The 18822-nt window shown below is 39.4% G+C and overlaps 1 protein-coding gene across 1 annotated transcript in view; it reads left to right on the forward strand.

Moving 5' to 3' along the window:
• MYO5A (myosin VA) overlaps nt 1–18822 on the forward strand; it is a 201027-nt gene that overhangs the window by 147020 nt on the left and 35185 nt on the right. The window contains exons 25-28 of the mRNA XM_059056163.2: nt 5639–5752; nt 11987–12130; nt 12369–12422; nt 14556–14783. Coding sequence (XP_058912146.1) covers nt 5639–5752; nt 11987–12130; nt 12369–12422; nt 14556–14783 — 540 coding nt within the window. The remainder of the gene's footprint in view (nt 1–5638; nt 5753–11986; nt 12131–12368; nt 12423–14555; nt 14784–18822) is intronic.

Here is an 18822-nt window from a genome sequence, read left to right on the forward strand (position 1 = left end):
CCATCCCACTCCATCCAATGTATTGGATTGTTTTAAAGCACATCCCAGAAATCATATCACTTTATTCATAAATATTTTGTAAAGTCAAACACTTTGAAGACTGGATTATAAGATAGTATAAAGTCAGTGTAGCTGGGCTTTGTTTTATGTATTGAATGACTTAAAGTAAAATTTGCTTATAAAGCAAATATTTATATAATCAAGTATTATATCATTTTTGTAGTTTCAAAGATATAGTCCTAGAAAAAGAAAATTCAGCCTCTATTTGTAATAGTCTTATCTATTTCAAGGACTCTTCTGCATCTGCCAAAGTACATTTTGAACTTTTAATAGTTCTGCACACCCTCCCTGTTCTACTTGTCCTGCTATCAGGAAACAAAGAGTTCCCTCTCAATCTTGTTCCTACAACTATCAACCTTAAATGTAACTTAATGGCACAGATGGCCAGAAATGCTCTGAAATATCTATTATAAAACACAAGGTAATTTGGAGGGGAGTGGCCAAGACAGCAGAGTAGGAAGACCCTGAGCTCACCTCCTCCCACAGGCACACCAAGATTATAACTATTTACAGAGCAGCTGTATATAAGAATGACCTGAAGACTAGCAGAAACTATTTTATGAAACTAAAGATATAAAAGGGAACCTCAACAAGATGGGTAGGAGGGGTTGAGACACGGTATAGTCAAGACCCACACCCCATGTAAATGAACCACAAACAGGAAGATAAACACAGTTGCAGAGGTTCTCCCCAAGGCACAAGGGGTCTGAGCCCCACATCGGGCTCCCCAGCCTGGGGTTCCTGCACCAGGAAAACAAGTCCCCAGGCATCTGGACTTGAAGGCAGTGGGGCTTGTGTACAAGAGAGCCACAGGGCTGTGGGAAACAGAGACTCCACTCTTAAAGGGCATATACAAAATCTCACATGTCCAAGACCCAGTGCAGAAGCAGTAATTTGAAGGGAGCCTGGTTCAGACCCACTTGCTAACCTTGGAGAGCCTTCCAGAGGGCGTGAGGCCACTGGAGCTCACCCTGAGGACATAGACATTGGCTGCAGGCATTTTGGGGAGCTCCAACCATGAGGACACTGCTGCAGACAAGTTTCATTTTGGAGTCCTCCCTCTAGCCTATTAGGGCCAGAGGTTTACCTGCTCTCAAGTGAGCTGGCACCAGCCCTATGAGCTCCCCATCCAGCCACCCTGGTCACTGACCCATCCATCAGTAACCCGGGACCAGCCTTGAGATACACCCCAGGCTATGCAGCCTGCCACACCAGAACTCAAACCCACCCACCAGCCACCTGGCAGTTGTTGCACTAGGTAGGACCTGGAAGCCAACTAGGCCGAAGGCCATCCCAATGTACCAGTGCATCCAAGTAGTGATCCCCACCACAACAGAAGGGCCCATGTAGCCCACATAAGGGCACCCATAGAGCATATAGATCTGGTGACTAAAAGGATGGGCTGCTGGGGCCCATAGGATGTCTCCTTCATAAGGCCACTTCTCCAAGACTGGGAATCATAAACAACCTACCTAATGCACAGAAATAAACAATAAGCAACACGAGTAGATAGAGGAATATATTCCAAACAAAGGAACAAGACAAAACCCCAGAAGAAGAACTAAACAAAGTGGAGATAAGCAATCTACCCAATAAAGAGTTCAAGGTAATGATCATAAAGGTGTTCAGTGCACTCAGGAAAAGAATGAATGAACATAGTGATAAGTTTAACAAAGAAAAAATATAAAGAAGAACCAAACAGAGTTAAGGAATACAATAACTGAAATTTTAAAATACACTAGAAGGAATCAACAGTAGGTTAGATGATACAGAGGAAAAGATTGGTGAACGGCAAGACAGAGTAGTAGAAATCAACAATTCAGAACAGCTAAAAGAAAGAAGAATTTTTAAAAATGAGGATAGTTTGAGAGAGGCCTCTGGGACAACATCAAGCATAATAACATTCTCATAGGGGGTCCCAGAAGGGGAAGAGAGAGAAAGGGGCAGAGAACTTATTTGAAGAAATAATAGCTGAAAACTTCGCTAACCTGGGAAAGAAAACAGACATCCAGGTTCAGGAAGCAAAGAGAGTCCCAAACAAGGTCAACCCAAAGAGGTCAACACCAAGACACATTATAATTTAAATGGTAAAAATTAAAGAGAGAATCTTAAAAGCAGCAAGAGAAAAGCAACTAATTACATAGAAAGAATTTCCTTGAGACTGTAAGCTGACTTTTCAGCAGAAACTTTGCAGACCAGAAGGGAGTGGCATGATATATTCAAAGCGATAAAAGGAAAAAACCTACAACCAAGAATACTCTACCCAGCAAAGCTATCATTCCAATCTGAAGGGAAGGTAAAAAGATAAAACAAGCAAAAGCTAAAGAATTCAGGACCACTAAACCTTTTAACAAGAAATGTTAAAAGGACTTCTCTAGGCAGGAGAGAAAAGGCCACAACTAGACAGGGAAACTCTCACTGATAAAGGTATACATATGGTATTGGTAGTAGATCAATCACATATAAATCTAGTAGGAAGGCTAAAAGACAAAAAAGTAGTAAAATAACCTATATCCACAGTATGTAGTTAAGGGATACACAAAACAAAAAGATGTAAAATATGATGACAAAAACACTAATGGTGGGGAGGGGACTAAGAATGCATGGTTGTTATAATGCGTTTGATCATCATATTTAAATAATTAAATATGTTTGTATATGTATGTATATGTATATATGTGTGATTGAACCTCATTTATTGTTGTTTTATGAACCTCATTGTAACCACAAACATATAGATACACACACACACACACACACACACACACACACACACACACATATGTGTGATTTGAAAGTCATCAAATCACAAGGGAAGAAAGCAAAAGAAGAAAGGAACAAAAAAGAACTACAACAACCAGAAAACAACTAACAAAATGGCAGTAAGTACATACCTATCAATAATTACTTTCAGTGTAAATGGACTAAGTGCTCTAATCAAAAGACATAGAGTGGCAGAATGGATAATAGAAACAAGACAAATACACACACACACACACACACACACACACACACACACACACACCCCTACACCTGTGAGAGACTTCAGTTCTAAAGACACACAGACTGAGAGTGAGGGGATGGAAAAATGTATTCCATGGAAATTGAAAAACAGCTGGGGTAGCAATAGTCAGACAAAATAGACTTTAAGACAAACACTATAACAAGAGACAAAAAAGGACATTACATAATGACAAAGGGATCAATCCAACAAGAAAATATAACAGTTGTAAACATATATTCACCCAACATAGGAGCACCTGAATACATACAGCAAATATTAACAAACATAAAGGAAGAGATTGACAGTGACACAATAATAGTAGGGGACTTTAACACCCCACTTATATCAAAGGACAGATCATCCAGAAGATTGAAATCATATCAAGCATCTTTTCCCACCACAATGCTATGAGACTAGAAATCAACTACAAGAAAAAAAACTTAAGAAAGCAAACACATGGAGGCTAAGCAAAACACTACTAAACAACAAATAGGCCACTGAAGAAACCGAAGAAGAAATTTTTAAAATACCCTGAGACAAATGAAAGTGGAAACAAAATGATTAAAATCTATGGACTGCAGCAAAAACAGTTCTAAGAGGGAAGTTTAATGGCGATACATGCTACATCAGGTAACAAGAAAAATCTCAAACAATCTAACCTTACACCTAAAGGAACTAGAAAAAGTACAAACAAAGCCCAACATTAGTAGAAGGAGAAAAAAAAAAAGATCAGAGTGGAAATGAAATAGAGACTAAAAATCAGTTTTAAAGATGAACAAAACTAAGAGCTTGTCTTTTGAAAAAAATAAGCAAAATTGATAAACTATTAGCTACACTCATCAAGACAAAAAGAGAGAGCCCAAATAAATAAAATCAGAAATGAAAGATGAGCAGTTACAGGCAACACCACAGAAATACACAGTATCATAAGAGAGTATTACAATTACATGCCAATAAAATGAACAACCTCGAAGAAATGGACAAATTCCTAGAAACATACAATATCCCAATACTGAATCAGGAAGAAATAGAAAATATGAACAGATCAAATATCAGAAGTGAACTTGAATCAGCAGTCAAAAACTCCCAACAAAAAACATTTAAAGAAGAGCTAACACCTAATGCTTCTCAAACTATTCCAAAAAATTGAAGAGGGAGCAGTTTCCAAACTCCTTCTGTGAGGCCAGCATCACACTGATACCAAAACCAGACAAAGATATCACACACACAAAAAAAGAAAATTACACTAATGAACATAGAACATACAGGTTCGGCTGGGCTGAGGGGCTTTCAACTGCCCTGGGGGCTGGCTTCCCTGTGGTTGCACAGATGGGTCTGCTCTCTATAAACCTGGATGTTGGAAGGAAAGAGGCAAAAAGCTCTTCGTGGCTTCTGGCTCTTTTCCTGCACCTGGGAAGGAGTAAAGGAAATTGGACAGATCCCAAAGCTTTTGGAGGCCTTTCTGAAGCTCTCAGGATTCGTAACCCTAGAAAATCCAGGCCACTGAACCTTTCCATGTCTTCTGCTGGGGGCACCCTAGGAGTGAGGGGCCCAAACCCAGCCTTTTTATTCCTTCTTCCTTCAAGTCATTATCTAACCCCTTTTCCTACAGAAAGGAAGGGACTACAATTGCTTAACTTTTCTGTTCCCCACAAGCCTTCTGAACACTAGTTCATAGGTACCACATGCCATAAAAGTGTCACCTGGACTCCCTGAATTAATAACCCAAGGATCGGGCTTCCCTGGTGGCGCAGTGGTTGAGAGCCCGCCTGCCGATGCAGGGGACACGGGTTCGTGCCCTGGTCCAGGAAGATCCCACATGCCGCGGAGCGGCTGGACCCGTGAGCCATGGCCGCTGAGCCTGTGCGTCCGGAGCCTGTGCTCCGCAACGGGAGAGGCCACAACAGTGAGAGGCCCGCGTACCGCAAAAAAAATAAAAATAAAAAATAACCCAAGGATCTTGCCAAGATTCTTCGAGCAGCTTCCTTGCCTCTTCCGCACACTCATCCTTCCCACTGCTGACTCCAGAGATTCAGCTTCAGGCATAAAACTAACAGAAATTGTAGTCGCCTAAGAGGAAACCCCTCTCCCCCGACTTTTTTTTTTCTTTTTTTTACCATTTATGCCCAAATATGGTGCAGTAAAATGATTATGCTATCATTAAATATATCCTATGAACTTTGGGGTAGGTTTTATTTGATTGCAACTTGGAAGTCAGTTGCAGTCCTTAGAGGCTGAGGCATCATACCTATGCTTCACCCAGTGTGACTAGCCACTCACAACTTTAAAAAGCGGTCTCTGCCAGTAATCACAGGTGATTTTTGTTTGAGTATTTGGTTTTGTGACTGTGCTTGTCATGCCCTCCTGGTGCATCTTTCTCTTTCTTTGAGGAGCTCCGAAGGTGACCCTTTTGTAAGAGTTTGTTAATACAACATGGAACAGATCGTTTGGGCCTGAGAACATTAAGTCAGTGGTGAGGACTAGAACCGAGTTAAGGTGGATGCTGTCTTAACTATGCCTAGTTCAATTATTTAATTATGTTGTGTTAACTGTAACTGCTTATTTGTCTGGCAGAATGTGCCTAAGCCTGGACACAAGAGAACAGACTCCACCCACAGCAGCAATGAGTCCGAATACACCTTTAGCTCTGAAATTGCAGAAACTGAAGACATTCCATCAAGGACAGAGGTACATTTTAGACACCTATCAGTCAAAGTAAGATGCGCCCATGCTGTTACTAACAGAGAACATTTTCTTTGCTGAGAGGACCCCATTTGTCCATAAACGTAACGTTTGTTTTATGCTGTTTATTCTTCATAAGTGACTTAAAGGTGCTTAATTAGCTGTGTACATACATACTTATTGCATATATTTTTTGTCAATAAACATTTTAATTTTCATTTTTAATGTAATTTTGAGGATCAGATTTTCCCTTCTGTAATTCCCTTTTATACCTTAACATGTTCTATGTGCAAAAAACATAGCCTGTCATGAATTTATTTCAGACTGAAGTAAATTGTTTGAAAAGTAAGCCCTCTGTCCTAGAATATCATAAATACCAATGCCCAAGAGTTTAGCAAAATTGCTGCCTGTTTGATGATAGTTTGTACCAATGTAATTCTCTCCCACAAAAATGCATGAAAAACAGCTTATAAATCTGCCTTAGTGTTTTGTGTTACATGTTTGAAATCAAAATGACATGTTACTGTAACTCCAAGAGTACAGTGACTTTAAGTTAGATTGTTCCCAAACCAATTCTCAGATCTTCTTCAAATATGACATTAGTTTCTGTAATGGGTAATTCAGGCACAACTCTTCTATTTTTGTATCATATTCTGAGAGAATGGCCAAGTCAGAAATAGACTGCTTCTGGCAGAACAGCTGAAAAAAATTGAATAATTCTTTCCTTTCTTGTCTTAGTTCCACTTGGGATGAAAAGTTTCTCCGTCGCATTCTGTTCCTTTTAAAGAATAGTGTCATATAATTGGACTCATACATAGGAGAGGGCTAAGTTGCTGGCTCAAGGTCACAGCTTGTAAGTGGCAGATCCAGTATTCTAACTGAGGCTTGTCTGTTCAGAGCTCCACACTCTACCTCCTTGCACTCAGGGGTTCTACACTGCGGTTCTCCAGTCCCATTTCTGTCTACAGATGACATTAGGCTGGGGACATTGATACAGCAGTATGGCCTGTATGTAGCAGGACAGAGCTTGTTCAAGTTATCTATTGTTGTGCAACAAACCATCCCTGGCTTTAGTGGTTTCAAACTACAGCGATTCATTATTACTCACAGTTCTTTGGGTTTTTTTTTTTTTTTTTTTGGAATTTTGGAATTTTATTTATTTTTTTATACAGCGGGTTCTTATTAGTTATCCATTTTATACATATTAGTGTATATATGTCAATCCCAATCTCCCAATTCATCCCCCTTCCCCCTGCTCCCGCTTTCCCTCCTTGGTGTCCATATGTTTGTTCTTTACCTCTGTGTCTCTATTTCTGCCTTTCAAACTGGTTCATCTGTACCATTTTTATAGATTCCACATATATACGTTAATATACAGTATTTGGTTTTCTCTTTCTGACTTACTTCACTCTGTATGACAGTCTCTAGGTCCATCCACATTTCTATAAATGACTCGATTTCATTCCTTTTTATGGCTGAGTAATATTCCATTGTGTATATGTACCATTAGTCTTCTTTGTCCATTCGTCTGTCGATGGGCATTTAGGTTGCTTCCATGACCTGGCTATTGTAAATAGTGCTGAAATGAACATTGGGATGCATGTGTCTTTTTGAATTATGGTTTTCTCTGGGTATGTGCCCAGTAGTGGGCATTACATTTTTAAACTCTTATATGCTTTACCTAATTTTTACTAGTAACAGTTTTTGTCAGGGTCTCTATTCTTTTCATGTTTTCTCCAGATTCTTACAGATTTGAGGGGTAACCTTTTCATTTTTATTCTCACTTGTTTTCTGTCAAGTCTTTTCTCAAGTTAAGAGATAGATTAGAGTGGGGTTTGGTACATTTTTCATCTTTTTTGAATAATGAAGTATGAATTGTGCTCCAGAAATCACCTACAGATCTTGGATTATTGTTAGTGTCTGTCACGTGCACTGACCACCAACAGTAGGTCATACACTGGAAGTCTTCTCTCAATAATGAGGAAGGCTGTTGACTGAACTAGTCATGCTTATTGCTTGTGACTAAGTGCATGCATCTGAGTTGTGGCTGGCTTTGGTTAATGCTGTCTTTACTATGGGACAGACTGTAGTAACTCTCCTCCTTGGGACTGAGTGCATAACCTTAGCCTCAATCTCTCTGTGTTTCAGTTTCCTCATCTGTGAAGTGGCAATGCTATTATTATCTTACTTTATAGTGATATTTTGAAGATTAAATGAGTTAATTTTTATAAAACACTTGCAGCAGTGTTGATACATAGTAAGTGTTCAATAAACAAAGGTTTTTGCTCTAATAAACAGGCTTCCAGTGACCACCCTACAATTCTGACTGGGTGTGGCCAGGATCAGAAAGATGGAAATATACACAACTAGTAATAGAAAAAGAGAGATTGATTATCAGAAGGGAAATAGTGCAGGACATAACTTTGTACTTCGAATTACTTATGACTTGCAGGTTTGCCTTTCTTCCTGCAACTACCTCTGTAATGGCCAGGTTTACAAATTGCCCCTTTCAAACTAAAGGAAAACTTTCAACTCCTATGTGTAATATTCCCAAGTAGCTCTTTTAGAATCCAGTGCCAGGAAAATAATGGGATCACTCTTGTTTATGAATTGATTTTTTTAAATTAAAATAGATAAATTTTTTTTTTTTTTTTGCGGTACGCGGGTCTCTCACTGTTGTGGCCTCTCCCGTTGCGGAGCGCAGGCTCAGCGGCCATGGCTCACGGGGCCCAGCCTCTCCGCGGCATGTGGGATCTTCCCGGACTGGGGCACGAACCCGCGTTCACTGCGTCAGCAGGCGGATTCTCAACCACTGCGCCACCAGGGAGGCCCAGATAAATTGTTTTGAAACATAGAATTCCGACCTTAGTCATGTAATAATAGCAAAATTTGATGTAAAAATAAAAGATTAATGTCTCTCTAGTCACAAATCAGAAACCTGTGATTGGTTGTTGACAAGACACAATGACACCTCCATTGCTGTTTCTCTCTGAAGAACTCACTTGCCAGCTCCACTTGCCTTGCAGCCCTCCCACACTTCCAGCATCTTCGTGGTTTGGGGTTATTTTTTTGGAACCATTGCTTCTCCACGCTCTGTAATGCCCCTTTCTTAGTAGCCATTAACTAATTATCTCAGTTCTGCTACTGCTGTCAAGCTTTCTCATACCTTGTCAAATCCAGGGAAAACGTCACCATAACTTTCTCAGCTGTTGTCAGCAGTAATTCCAAAATGACTGCCAGGCCTGTCATGGTAATTTTGTGAACAAACTCTGTTATCTTCCTGATTTTCCTCTAATGAGAGACTGTTGCTATTTTTTAGGTTAGTTTTAAAGCTTCACTTTCTTGGAAAAGCCCTAGATGACAAAGTCCTAACGAAGGAAAGAAAGCAAAACAAAACCCCAGACACTTCCCTGAGCCAGATGGCCCAAGCTTCCTTCTTGCTTACGTGGTATAGAGAGGACAATATCTCTTTGATTATACATGTCATTAGGGATGAGAATGGGCACCATTTGGAGCTCTCTTAATTACTAATCATTATGCCTCAATTTTTGCAGTTGTCAAATGTTCCTATCTGTAGGTACAATGATGAAATATTATATTCATTCATAGAACGAAGGCTTCTATCATAGTGTGAGAAAAGGATTAAATAGTTAAAACTTTTCGGGGATACATACACCATTAATAGAGGAACAAACATTAAAATACATAAGATAGAATGTTTACATTATAAATAAGCTAAAATATAAGTATTTGTGGGATGTATAGAAATGAATTTTTGTATGAATGAAATTCTGTAGTAATTTCATGTTCAGGGAAGATGTTACCTCTGTTCTACTAAGGCAGGACAGGCTTTATGGTGAAGGTCATATACCTAAACTTTTTGTTACTCTGAGCAGTGCAAAAGTGGACAGATGGACTTCCCTGGTGGTACAGTGATTAAGAATCCGCCTGCCAATGCAGGGGACACGGGTTTGAGCTCTGGTCCGGGAAGATCCCACATGCCACTGAGCCCGTATGCCACAACTACTGAAGCCTGTGCACCTAGAGCCTATGCTCCACAAGAAGAAAGCCCAGCACAATGAAAAGCCCATGCACCACAGCAAAGAGTAGCCCCTGCTTGCTGCAACTAGAGAAAGCCCCCACACAGCAACGAAGACCCAACACAGTCAAAAATAAATAAATATATAAATATTTATTTATTTATTTATTTATTTATTTATTTTAAGTGGACAGAAAGAAAAAGACCAGGTCTAACTAGTTTGTAGATAAATGACCCTGACGACCTATAAATGCCCCACTTCTTAGTTTAGTTGATTCTTCTTAGGTGTTTTTTTAGAACTGGAATAATACTGAACTTAGCACTACCAAGAATTCACAAAAGATCAAAGACTGCTCATGAATATAAAAATTATTCACCCTCATCAAAAGACAAAGAAATATAAATTAAAACAATAATGAAATAAAACTATTGGTCTACCAGCTGAGCCAATTTTTTTTAATGATAACAGTCATTGCTGTTCCAGGCAAGTTGGTGGTTGCTGATGGAAGTATAAACAGGCTCAACCAATTTAACAGACTTAAAAACATTAATGTTTAGATATTTATATACTAGGTTGTTTATTTTAGTATATTTCAATAGCAAAAAGTTAGAAATAACCCCAGTGGTTACCAGTTAGGTAATAGCTAAGCAAATGATGGTACATATGTTAATACAGCCATTAAAAATTGTGCTTTCAAGTATCCTATTATAAATTTGGAAAACGACTGTAATATGCTAAGTTTTAAAGACAGTACAAAATTATAATGAAAGTAGTATTCCAGTTCTTTAAATTTATTTTTAAAAAGACCAGACAAAAATTGTGGGTTTTCTCTGGATATGAGATTATGCTTACAGTTCTCTTCTTTGTACTTTTCTTATTTCCTAAACTTATTTTGCTTTTATATGAGGAAAAAACATGTTTTAAAAAATTGACTATTGGAATTATAAGATTTGTTAATCAGTTAAGAATTATACTTTGATCATTTAATTAAATAAATAAGTTGTTGTTACCATTCTCTTTCTAACAAAAAGAGGCTCTTTATCCTCTCTATAAAATCTAATGATACAATTCTTTCTCTTCTTACCTCATTAAAAATTCAAACCCAAAGTAAAGAAAGTGAAACCATTATGGAGCCTCCAGAATTTCTATGATGGTGGTTAGGGGTTAATTATTTCCTTTTGCTTAGCTTTAGTTAGTGTATCTTTATCCTACTTGTTCTCCCTGTGACTGTTTTAGAACCAACTGACATGCTTTTAAATGCTACTAGGTTATCTTTCAGTTTATTAAGGGCTGTATATATTTTGGTTTTTTAGTTTTCTCTCTGACCTCAATATATTTATGCTAGCATCTCACCTTTTCAAAAATCATTTTTTCTAATTACAAAAGTAGTACATGCTCATTGTAAACAATTCAAATATAGAAATGTGTGAAGTAGAAAATGAAACTTTCCCACAGTACCTCCCATTCTCTAAGGTAACCTCGATGGCCTTCTAGATATTCGTATGCCATGTGCTAAGTATACTTAAAAGTCACGTGTATTGGGTTTTGTTTTTTTTTAAGAAAAATGAGATACTATCCTGCAACTTGTTCATTTCACTTAATACTTTTATCTAGAACATATTTACCTACTCGTGTAGATCTACTTCATTATTTTTAACAGCTATAAAATACTTCATAGTTTGGCTATACCATAATTTATTTAAGCAACTCTCCTATTGACCAACATTTGAGTTCTTTTTAGTTTTTTGCAATTACAAAAAATATTACAGTGAACATCTTTCCCCATATATTTTTGTGTACTTGTGTATTTATGTAGGATTAATTCTTAAACATATATTGCTATATTTGTCCTATGTTAAAGAATATGCAGACTTAGATTTTAATAAATACAGCTAACTTGCCCTTCCAAAGGACCTACTTATAACTTCCACCAATATCTTATAAGACACTGTTACTAACACATGGCCTTATTAATCTTATTAGTCTTTGCCAATATGATAGGGGGAAAGTGGTACCTCGCTGTTGTTTAATTCGCGTTTCTCCATTTATTAGCTGGTTGGATGTGTTAGTTGTATATTCTTTGGCCATTTATATTTCTCCTATAAGCTTGCCTGTTTCTCTGTTGAAGTATTCATCATTTTCGCATTGGCTTGCACATCTTCCGAACCATCTTGACCATCTTCTGATTTCCGGGGTTTAGGAGCCAAGCGAGAAGAAGGTGCCTCTGGACATGTCATTGTTCCTCAAGCTCCAGAAGCGGGTCACAGAGCTGGAGCAGGAGAAGCAGGTGATGCAGGATGAGCTGGACCGCAAGGAGGAGCAGGTGCTCCGAAGTAAGGCAAAGGTGCGTAGTGCTCTCCCACCCTAGGGCCATGGCAAACCGAGTTCTGCAGTCTCTTCTCTGACGGCAACTCAGCCCAGAAGTACTTTAACTTTAACCAAGTAGGTTTTGGTTCAAGTAGTGAGGGCTTAACTCTCCTCACTCTTTTCTGCTGAGCTAGGAAATGTTCTAAGAGTAAAAATGTGACAATTAAAATATAACTACTTACTTAAAAAGTTTTTAACTTTGTGTGTTTCCCTAGGAAGAAGAAAGACCACAAATTAGAGGTGCAGAACTGGAATATGAGTCACTCAAGGTAATGGGAAGTTTCAGCCCAAGACTTTGAATATCTTGTGGCAAGAGACCTGCTCAGAGCTTCTTTCTCTCAGAGAACATCCTTAAGGGTGTACCTGAGGCCCTAGCTTCAGGCTTATTCAGGCATTAGTTGTAGCCCTGTGTCATTCCCTTTTTAAAATTCTCTTTCATATAAGCTAGAGTTCAGTCTAAGCAGGAACCAGGAGCAGTAGCTGCCATTTGAGGCTGTAGAAGGTAGTGAAGGACATGGACCCAGGTGACAGACTGCCTGGGTTCAAATGCTAGATCTGCCACTATATGACTGTGCAAATTCTCCTTTCTGTGCCTTGGTTTTCTCATCTATAAAGCGGGAATAATGATAATATGTATCTTATAGGACTGTCATGAGGATTATATGAAGTAATTCATGTTAAACTGCTTAGAATAGTGCCTAGCACATCATAAGGGCCCAAGAAATGTTGGCTGCTGTCATTATCTTCATCATTTTAAAATACAAGCACTTTACACATCAGCCTTAATTTTTAACAACAATCCTGCAAGTGAGCATTTTAATTCCTATTTTATAGATGAAGCAATTGACACTAAGAAGTATAAGTAACTTCCCTAAGATGACCCCACTAGAAACCGACAGGAATGGAATTTGAACATTGGTATCTCTAGCTCCAAAGCTCATGCTCTAACCATCAAACCCCACTGAAATTATGTGTTTGTAGAGAAAGACAGTTCCCAAGTATTAGCTCAGTGTTTCTCGAAATGTGGTCCCTGGGCCATCTGCATCAACGTGACCTGATGACCTGGTAATTTGATGGAAATGCAAATGTATGGGCCTCACACCAAACCTATTGAATCAGAAACCATGGGGGTGGCACCAAGCCATCAGTCCTCCAGGTGATTCTGATGCACATTAAAGTTTGGGAAACATGGCATCAGAGCTTAGGTGTCGAAGTAAAGACATTCATACGTTTTCAGAAATAGCAATATGAATCTGATTACCAGTTGGTAGGAGACTGGGGATAGGAAGGAGAAGTCATTTTCACATTTGAATGGACTAATTCATGAAAGAAAGTGTTATAAATTCTTAAACTAGGGGAAAAAAAGGACTTTAAATAGTCTTACTATAACATGTTGAAAGGTCTAATATGGTGCTATAAACCTAAGACTGCTTCTCTGGAAGAAATGGTAAAATATTTTATCTTTGTATGGAAGTGTCTCACTTCCACTATCATAAAGCCTTAATGTCATGTGCTAAATCAATCAGCATGGTGCTTTTAAATGCCCATCTGCTTCACTATTTCCCCACCAGTATCCTATGACATTTGTATTTTAGGGTCAGTAAATAGAGTTTAGCGTCAGATCTGTATTCTGGGTTCCACCGCCATTGTTTGAGCAGAGCCTACAAAGGGCAGCACTAACTGGTGATGGGAGGATGGCTGGTAGTATGTGAAAGTATAGAGATGGTAAAGGATGTGTCTGTCCATCTAGATGACTGAAGGAAGAGGTCACCCATCCTCTCCTCCTGCTTCTCAAGGCTTCTGCCAGCAGCTTCACAAGCATGTCAGACAGGAAAGAAGTCTCAAAAATATATTGTTTGTTGTTATTAGAGAAGTTTATTAGTTTAAATGCTATGTAATTTTTAAATTAGAAGTTAAAAGCCTAAAATTTCAGTGGTCTTTCCCCTCTCCTTTACAAAAGAAATAAGAGGGTACTACTCAACACTTCAGGGATCTGCTCTCTGAACCATTCATTGGAAATAACCTGACCATGTGGACCTTCATATTTGTGCTTGTATTTACCCATAAAGAAAACCTGGGCTTCTTAGTACTGAGGTAAACTCACCCTTTAGGAGTCAGCATTCTCTTCAGGCCTGTGACCACACCCTGGGCGGCCTGGAATAAATTTGATTCTGGAATTTAGGTTGATGAAGCAAACTACCATTCACCTTGCTCAATTCCACTTGACGCTGACTTTCTTAATTTTCAGAGCAGAGTTCCCAGTAGAACCAGGGGAGCCATTCACTAGGGGAGCTCTGGCGATCTTTTCCAGCAGAATTCTTCTACTATCTTAGGGAAGGATGAGTATTCCAGTGTAAAGTTGAGGATGACAGTGATGAACTATTCTTTGTCTCTTCATACAGCGTCAAGAACTAGAATCAGAAAACAAAAAACTGAAAAATGAGCTGAATGAATTACGCAAGGCCCTTAGTGAGAAAGGTGCCCCCGAGGTGACCGCTCCAGGTGCACCGGCCTACCGTGTCCTCATGGAGCAGCTGACTTCTGTGAGTGAGGAGCTCGATGTCCGCAAGGAGGAAGTCCTCATCTTGAGGTCTCAACTGGTGAGCCAGAAAGAGGCCATCCAACCCAAGGTAAGCATGAGCAAGTAGCTCAGGTGGGTGTTTGGGGACTGGCCCCTGTCTTCCTACCCTTTCCCTCCAATTTATAACAAAGCAAACATTTAAGAGCATTTTTAGTCTAATTGAGGATATCATCATTTGGGGGGAAAAATCTCAATGTTGTTTTAAAACTGTTGCAAATACCAACTGGAGTGAACAAGAAGCAAATGATATCCCAAATGCTCTTCAAAGTTTCACCGCTCACTCATGAGCAAAGGGCTTTTAAAATTAATCGTTTTTTAGTAATCTGGTCATGGTAAATTTTGATCAAAAATACAATTCTGTTAAATACAAAAATCCATAAGTTGTCTTGCTGTGGGAAGGCATTAAAAACAATTTTAAATTATTTGTTGAAAATAGCTTGTTTAACTGGAAAGACAACACATGAAAAGGTTAGAAATGAGATCAGTGAGTAGAAGTGACATGGAGATGATTTCTGCTCACTTCAAGAAGTTCTGTTTAATGGTGGGAATTGTCCCAGCTAGGAGGGGCTGTGTTTAGTGATTCCACAGAAGGGACCCAGGCTGAAGCATATAGATGGCCCTTTGAACACCTTCCCTGACCTCAGATAACTTGAGATCCAACTGCCATGTGTTGGTGAGAAATGGACCTTTTAGTCATTTGACATCAGGGGGAATCTGAATAATCATCTTAAAACCTGGTTTATGTCCCTGCCCATGTTCATGAAGCAAAGTGTTACCAAGAATTAGGCAATCAAGTATCCCAGCTGCATGACCTGCCACATAAAAAATGACTATAAGACAGAGAATGACACATACCATATGATTTCACTTAGTATGTGTGGAATCTAAAAAACAAAACAGAAACAGACTCATAGATAGAAGAAACTAGTGTTTGCCAGAAGGGAGGGGGTTAGAGGGTTGGGTGACATAGATAAAGGGGATTCAGAGTTACAAACTTCCAGTTATAAAATAAATAAGTCACAGGGCTGTAATGTACATCATAGGGAATATAGTCAATGATATTGTGATAACTCTGTATGGTGACAGATGGTAACTAGACTTATCCTGATGATCATTTCATAATGTATAAAAATATCAAATCACTATGTTGTACAAATGAAACTGATATTGTATGTCAATATAATTCAATTTTTAAAAGACTATAACATATAATGAATAGGATGCCTGAAAGATCTGAGAGCACTTCTCTTAGAAATGGTAGTTCCGTGGCTTCCCTGGTGGCCCAGTGGTTAAGAATCCGCCTGCCAATGCAGGGGACATGGATTCGAGCCCTGGTCCAGGAAGACCCCACATGCCGCGGAGCAACTAATCCCGTGTGCCACAACTACTAAGCCTGCACACCTAGAGCCCGAGCTCCACAACAAGAGAAGCCACCGCAATGAGAAGCCCGCACACCGCAACGAGGAGTAGCCCCTGCTCGCTGCAATTAGAGAAAGCCCGTGTGCAGCAACGAAGACCCAACACAGCCAAAAATAAATAAATAAAAATAAAAGAAGATTAAAGCCTCCAAATTCTAAAAGAAAAGAAAAGAAAAGAAAAAAAGAAATGGCAGTTCTACATGTGGTTAAGATACCAAACCTGGCACATAAAATTTGTATTTTTTTTTTTTTTTTTGCGGTACGCGGGCCTCTCACTGCCGTGGCGTCTCCCGTTGCGGAGCACAGGCTCCGGACGCGCAGGCCCAGCGGCCATGGCCCACGGGCCCAGCCGCTCCGCGGCACGTGGGATCCTCCCGGACCGGGGCACGAACCCGCGTCTCCTACATCGGCAGGCAGACTCTCAACCACTGCGCCACCAGGGAAGCCCTAAAATTTGTATTTTGATAACGAGAACTCACACCTGGGATTGGGCCTCAAGAAACAAGTCTCCCTCTGCATGCTAGCTGGAACAGAGTCCAAAATTAGAATTCCTTTCTCTGGTTCCCTGTGATGAACTGCTATTCTAACAAGAAACTTTAGTAAAAGTCAATAGAAAGAAAAAGAAAAATGAACCAAGGGGCATAAAAACAATCCAGCTCACAAGAGCACATAGCTCTGGTACCACACACTCTCACCTACCCAGCTCACATACTCCATGTGACAACTTATCTCCAGTGCCTAATGGGCTGGCCCTGTCTAACCAAGGTCCCTAGGGGCTCTCCAGGCTCCAAGCCTACACATAGCATCAGCTTGTTTTCTCTTAAGAGAAAGGCCCAGGACACTGACTAAGCCCTTTCAAACCCAGGGCTGTTTATCCCACCCCGTTTCTAGTCAAGAGACACATCATTTCACAACTCCTTTGCAAGCAATGGTAAGTGATATCCCGTGAGCCAGGTGATGATCCAGCCCAGCCAGCCACATCTAGTTTACGTGCTCCACCTCCACAAGTGTTGCGGGAGGCTTCACTTGGACAAATGACCTCCTACCAAGCTGTTACTGTTAACTCTCACAGACCTGGGATAAGAGTTTTACCATAATACATTAACAGGAGGTTCATCTTCCTCATACCCTCACAAATACTTTATAATTAGAAAAATCAAAACAACTCAAAAGAATTTCAAGAGTCTGTTCCTGAGAATTAAGAGTTGCCATTACATAAATATATATTAATGTCCACTTCATGCCAGTTCCATGGGTAGTAATTTATATACAGAGTTTTAGGAGAAACAAACTTGGTTGTTTTCACAGTTAGCTTTTATCTGTTTTGATGAGGACTCAAGATGGAATTTATTTATGGAACTAAGGGTTTGTTGTTTTCTCCATTTGTTTTTTTTTGTGCTTGCTGACTTGTGATTTTCAGGATGACAAGGTAATTATATATTTTTTAAATTTTTAGTAAACACTTCTATTTAATCCTGATTTTTACAAGTATCCCCCAGTTTTGCAGTTGATATTTTCTGGCCAACATGTCTATTTTGATATTTACAAATTAATTTCCTATTTGACCCCCTGCTATTTTAGAAGTCAGTGGGAAAATAATGGATGTCATAGGCTCCAGTCTGAATCGCAGAGAGGCCTCCATGACTTTTGAATTCGTAGTCAGCTCTGTGACTCATAGTGGTGGTTATGGCAGGCCGTCCACAAGCAGGGGAGGGAAGCCCTTAACTCGGAGCACACTCCAAAGTGCAAGCTCTCCCATACTCTCATTTCTACCAGCTATGGGTTTGTTGGCCGAGGGTGAGGAGGAGCCTGAGGAGCTGAGCATACCCTTCTTGGGAAGAGTGGGATTTTCCTACATGGTGCAACCCTTTCAGAACTTCTGGTCCTGTCTTGGCAGGGCCTCTGAGCAGTGAGTCAGGAACTTCCTAGAGCTGGCAGTCCAAGTCTGACCCCATGCCCAGCCACTGCTTCTTAGCTACGATAAGCCAGATAAGGGAAGGACCGGCTACTTTCTGCTATCTTTCTTTTGGATGAGTTCATTAGATCTACTTACCTAATTTACTAAAAGTTAAAAACCAGATCATGTAGGTCCTCAGATGTCAAAGAATACATGTAATGTTATTTAACATAGAAACTGGTTCTTTGAGTTGCTATTTAAAACTTAAAACTCTGAGTATGGCCCTTTATAGAGTAGAAAGATTTTCTGCCTTTCAATAAAAGAGAAAAGAAATTTTCTATGAAATATGTACTAAAATATTTATAAAACATAGCTAGAATACTTATAAAAATGCTATATGTGGTGTTTATGGGAAAGATTTTTAAAATCAGTAAAACATAAGCTCTTGTTAATAGCTCTTATCAGATTATGTTTGGTCTTCTCTAAGTGTGCATTTATAGGCTCACAAAAGGACTGCATTAGGATAAAAGTGGGATTTTTTTTTAAAAAGATGTTTTTTATTATAAACACCGGAATTCAAAAGCGAGTATTTGTAGGCCTCTAGTTGACATTAAAGTTATCTTGGTCTCTAAGATCATGATATTTGAAGTGTATTCTATAATCTCCACTTCACTGTGAGATCTGGCTTTAGAGCAAACGTTGACTAAAGGATCAGACGTAGACTATTTAGACAAATAGAATGGGCTCTTGGGTTCTAAAGAGTATTATTCTTT

The sequence above is a fragment of the Kogia breviceps genome, chromosome 3 (genome assembly GCF_026419965.1).
Source record: "Kogia breviceps isolate mKogBre1 chromosome 3, mKogBre1 haplotype 1, whole genome shotgun sequence".
Lineage (NCBI taxonomy): Eukaryota > Metazoa > Chordata > Mammalia > Artiodactyla > Physeteridae > Kogia > Kogia breviceps.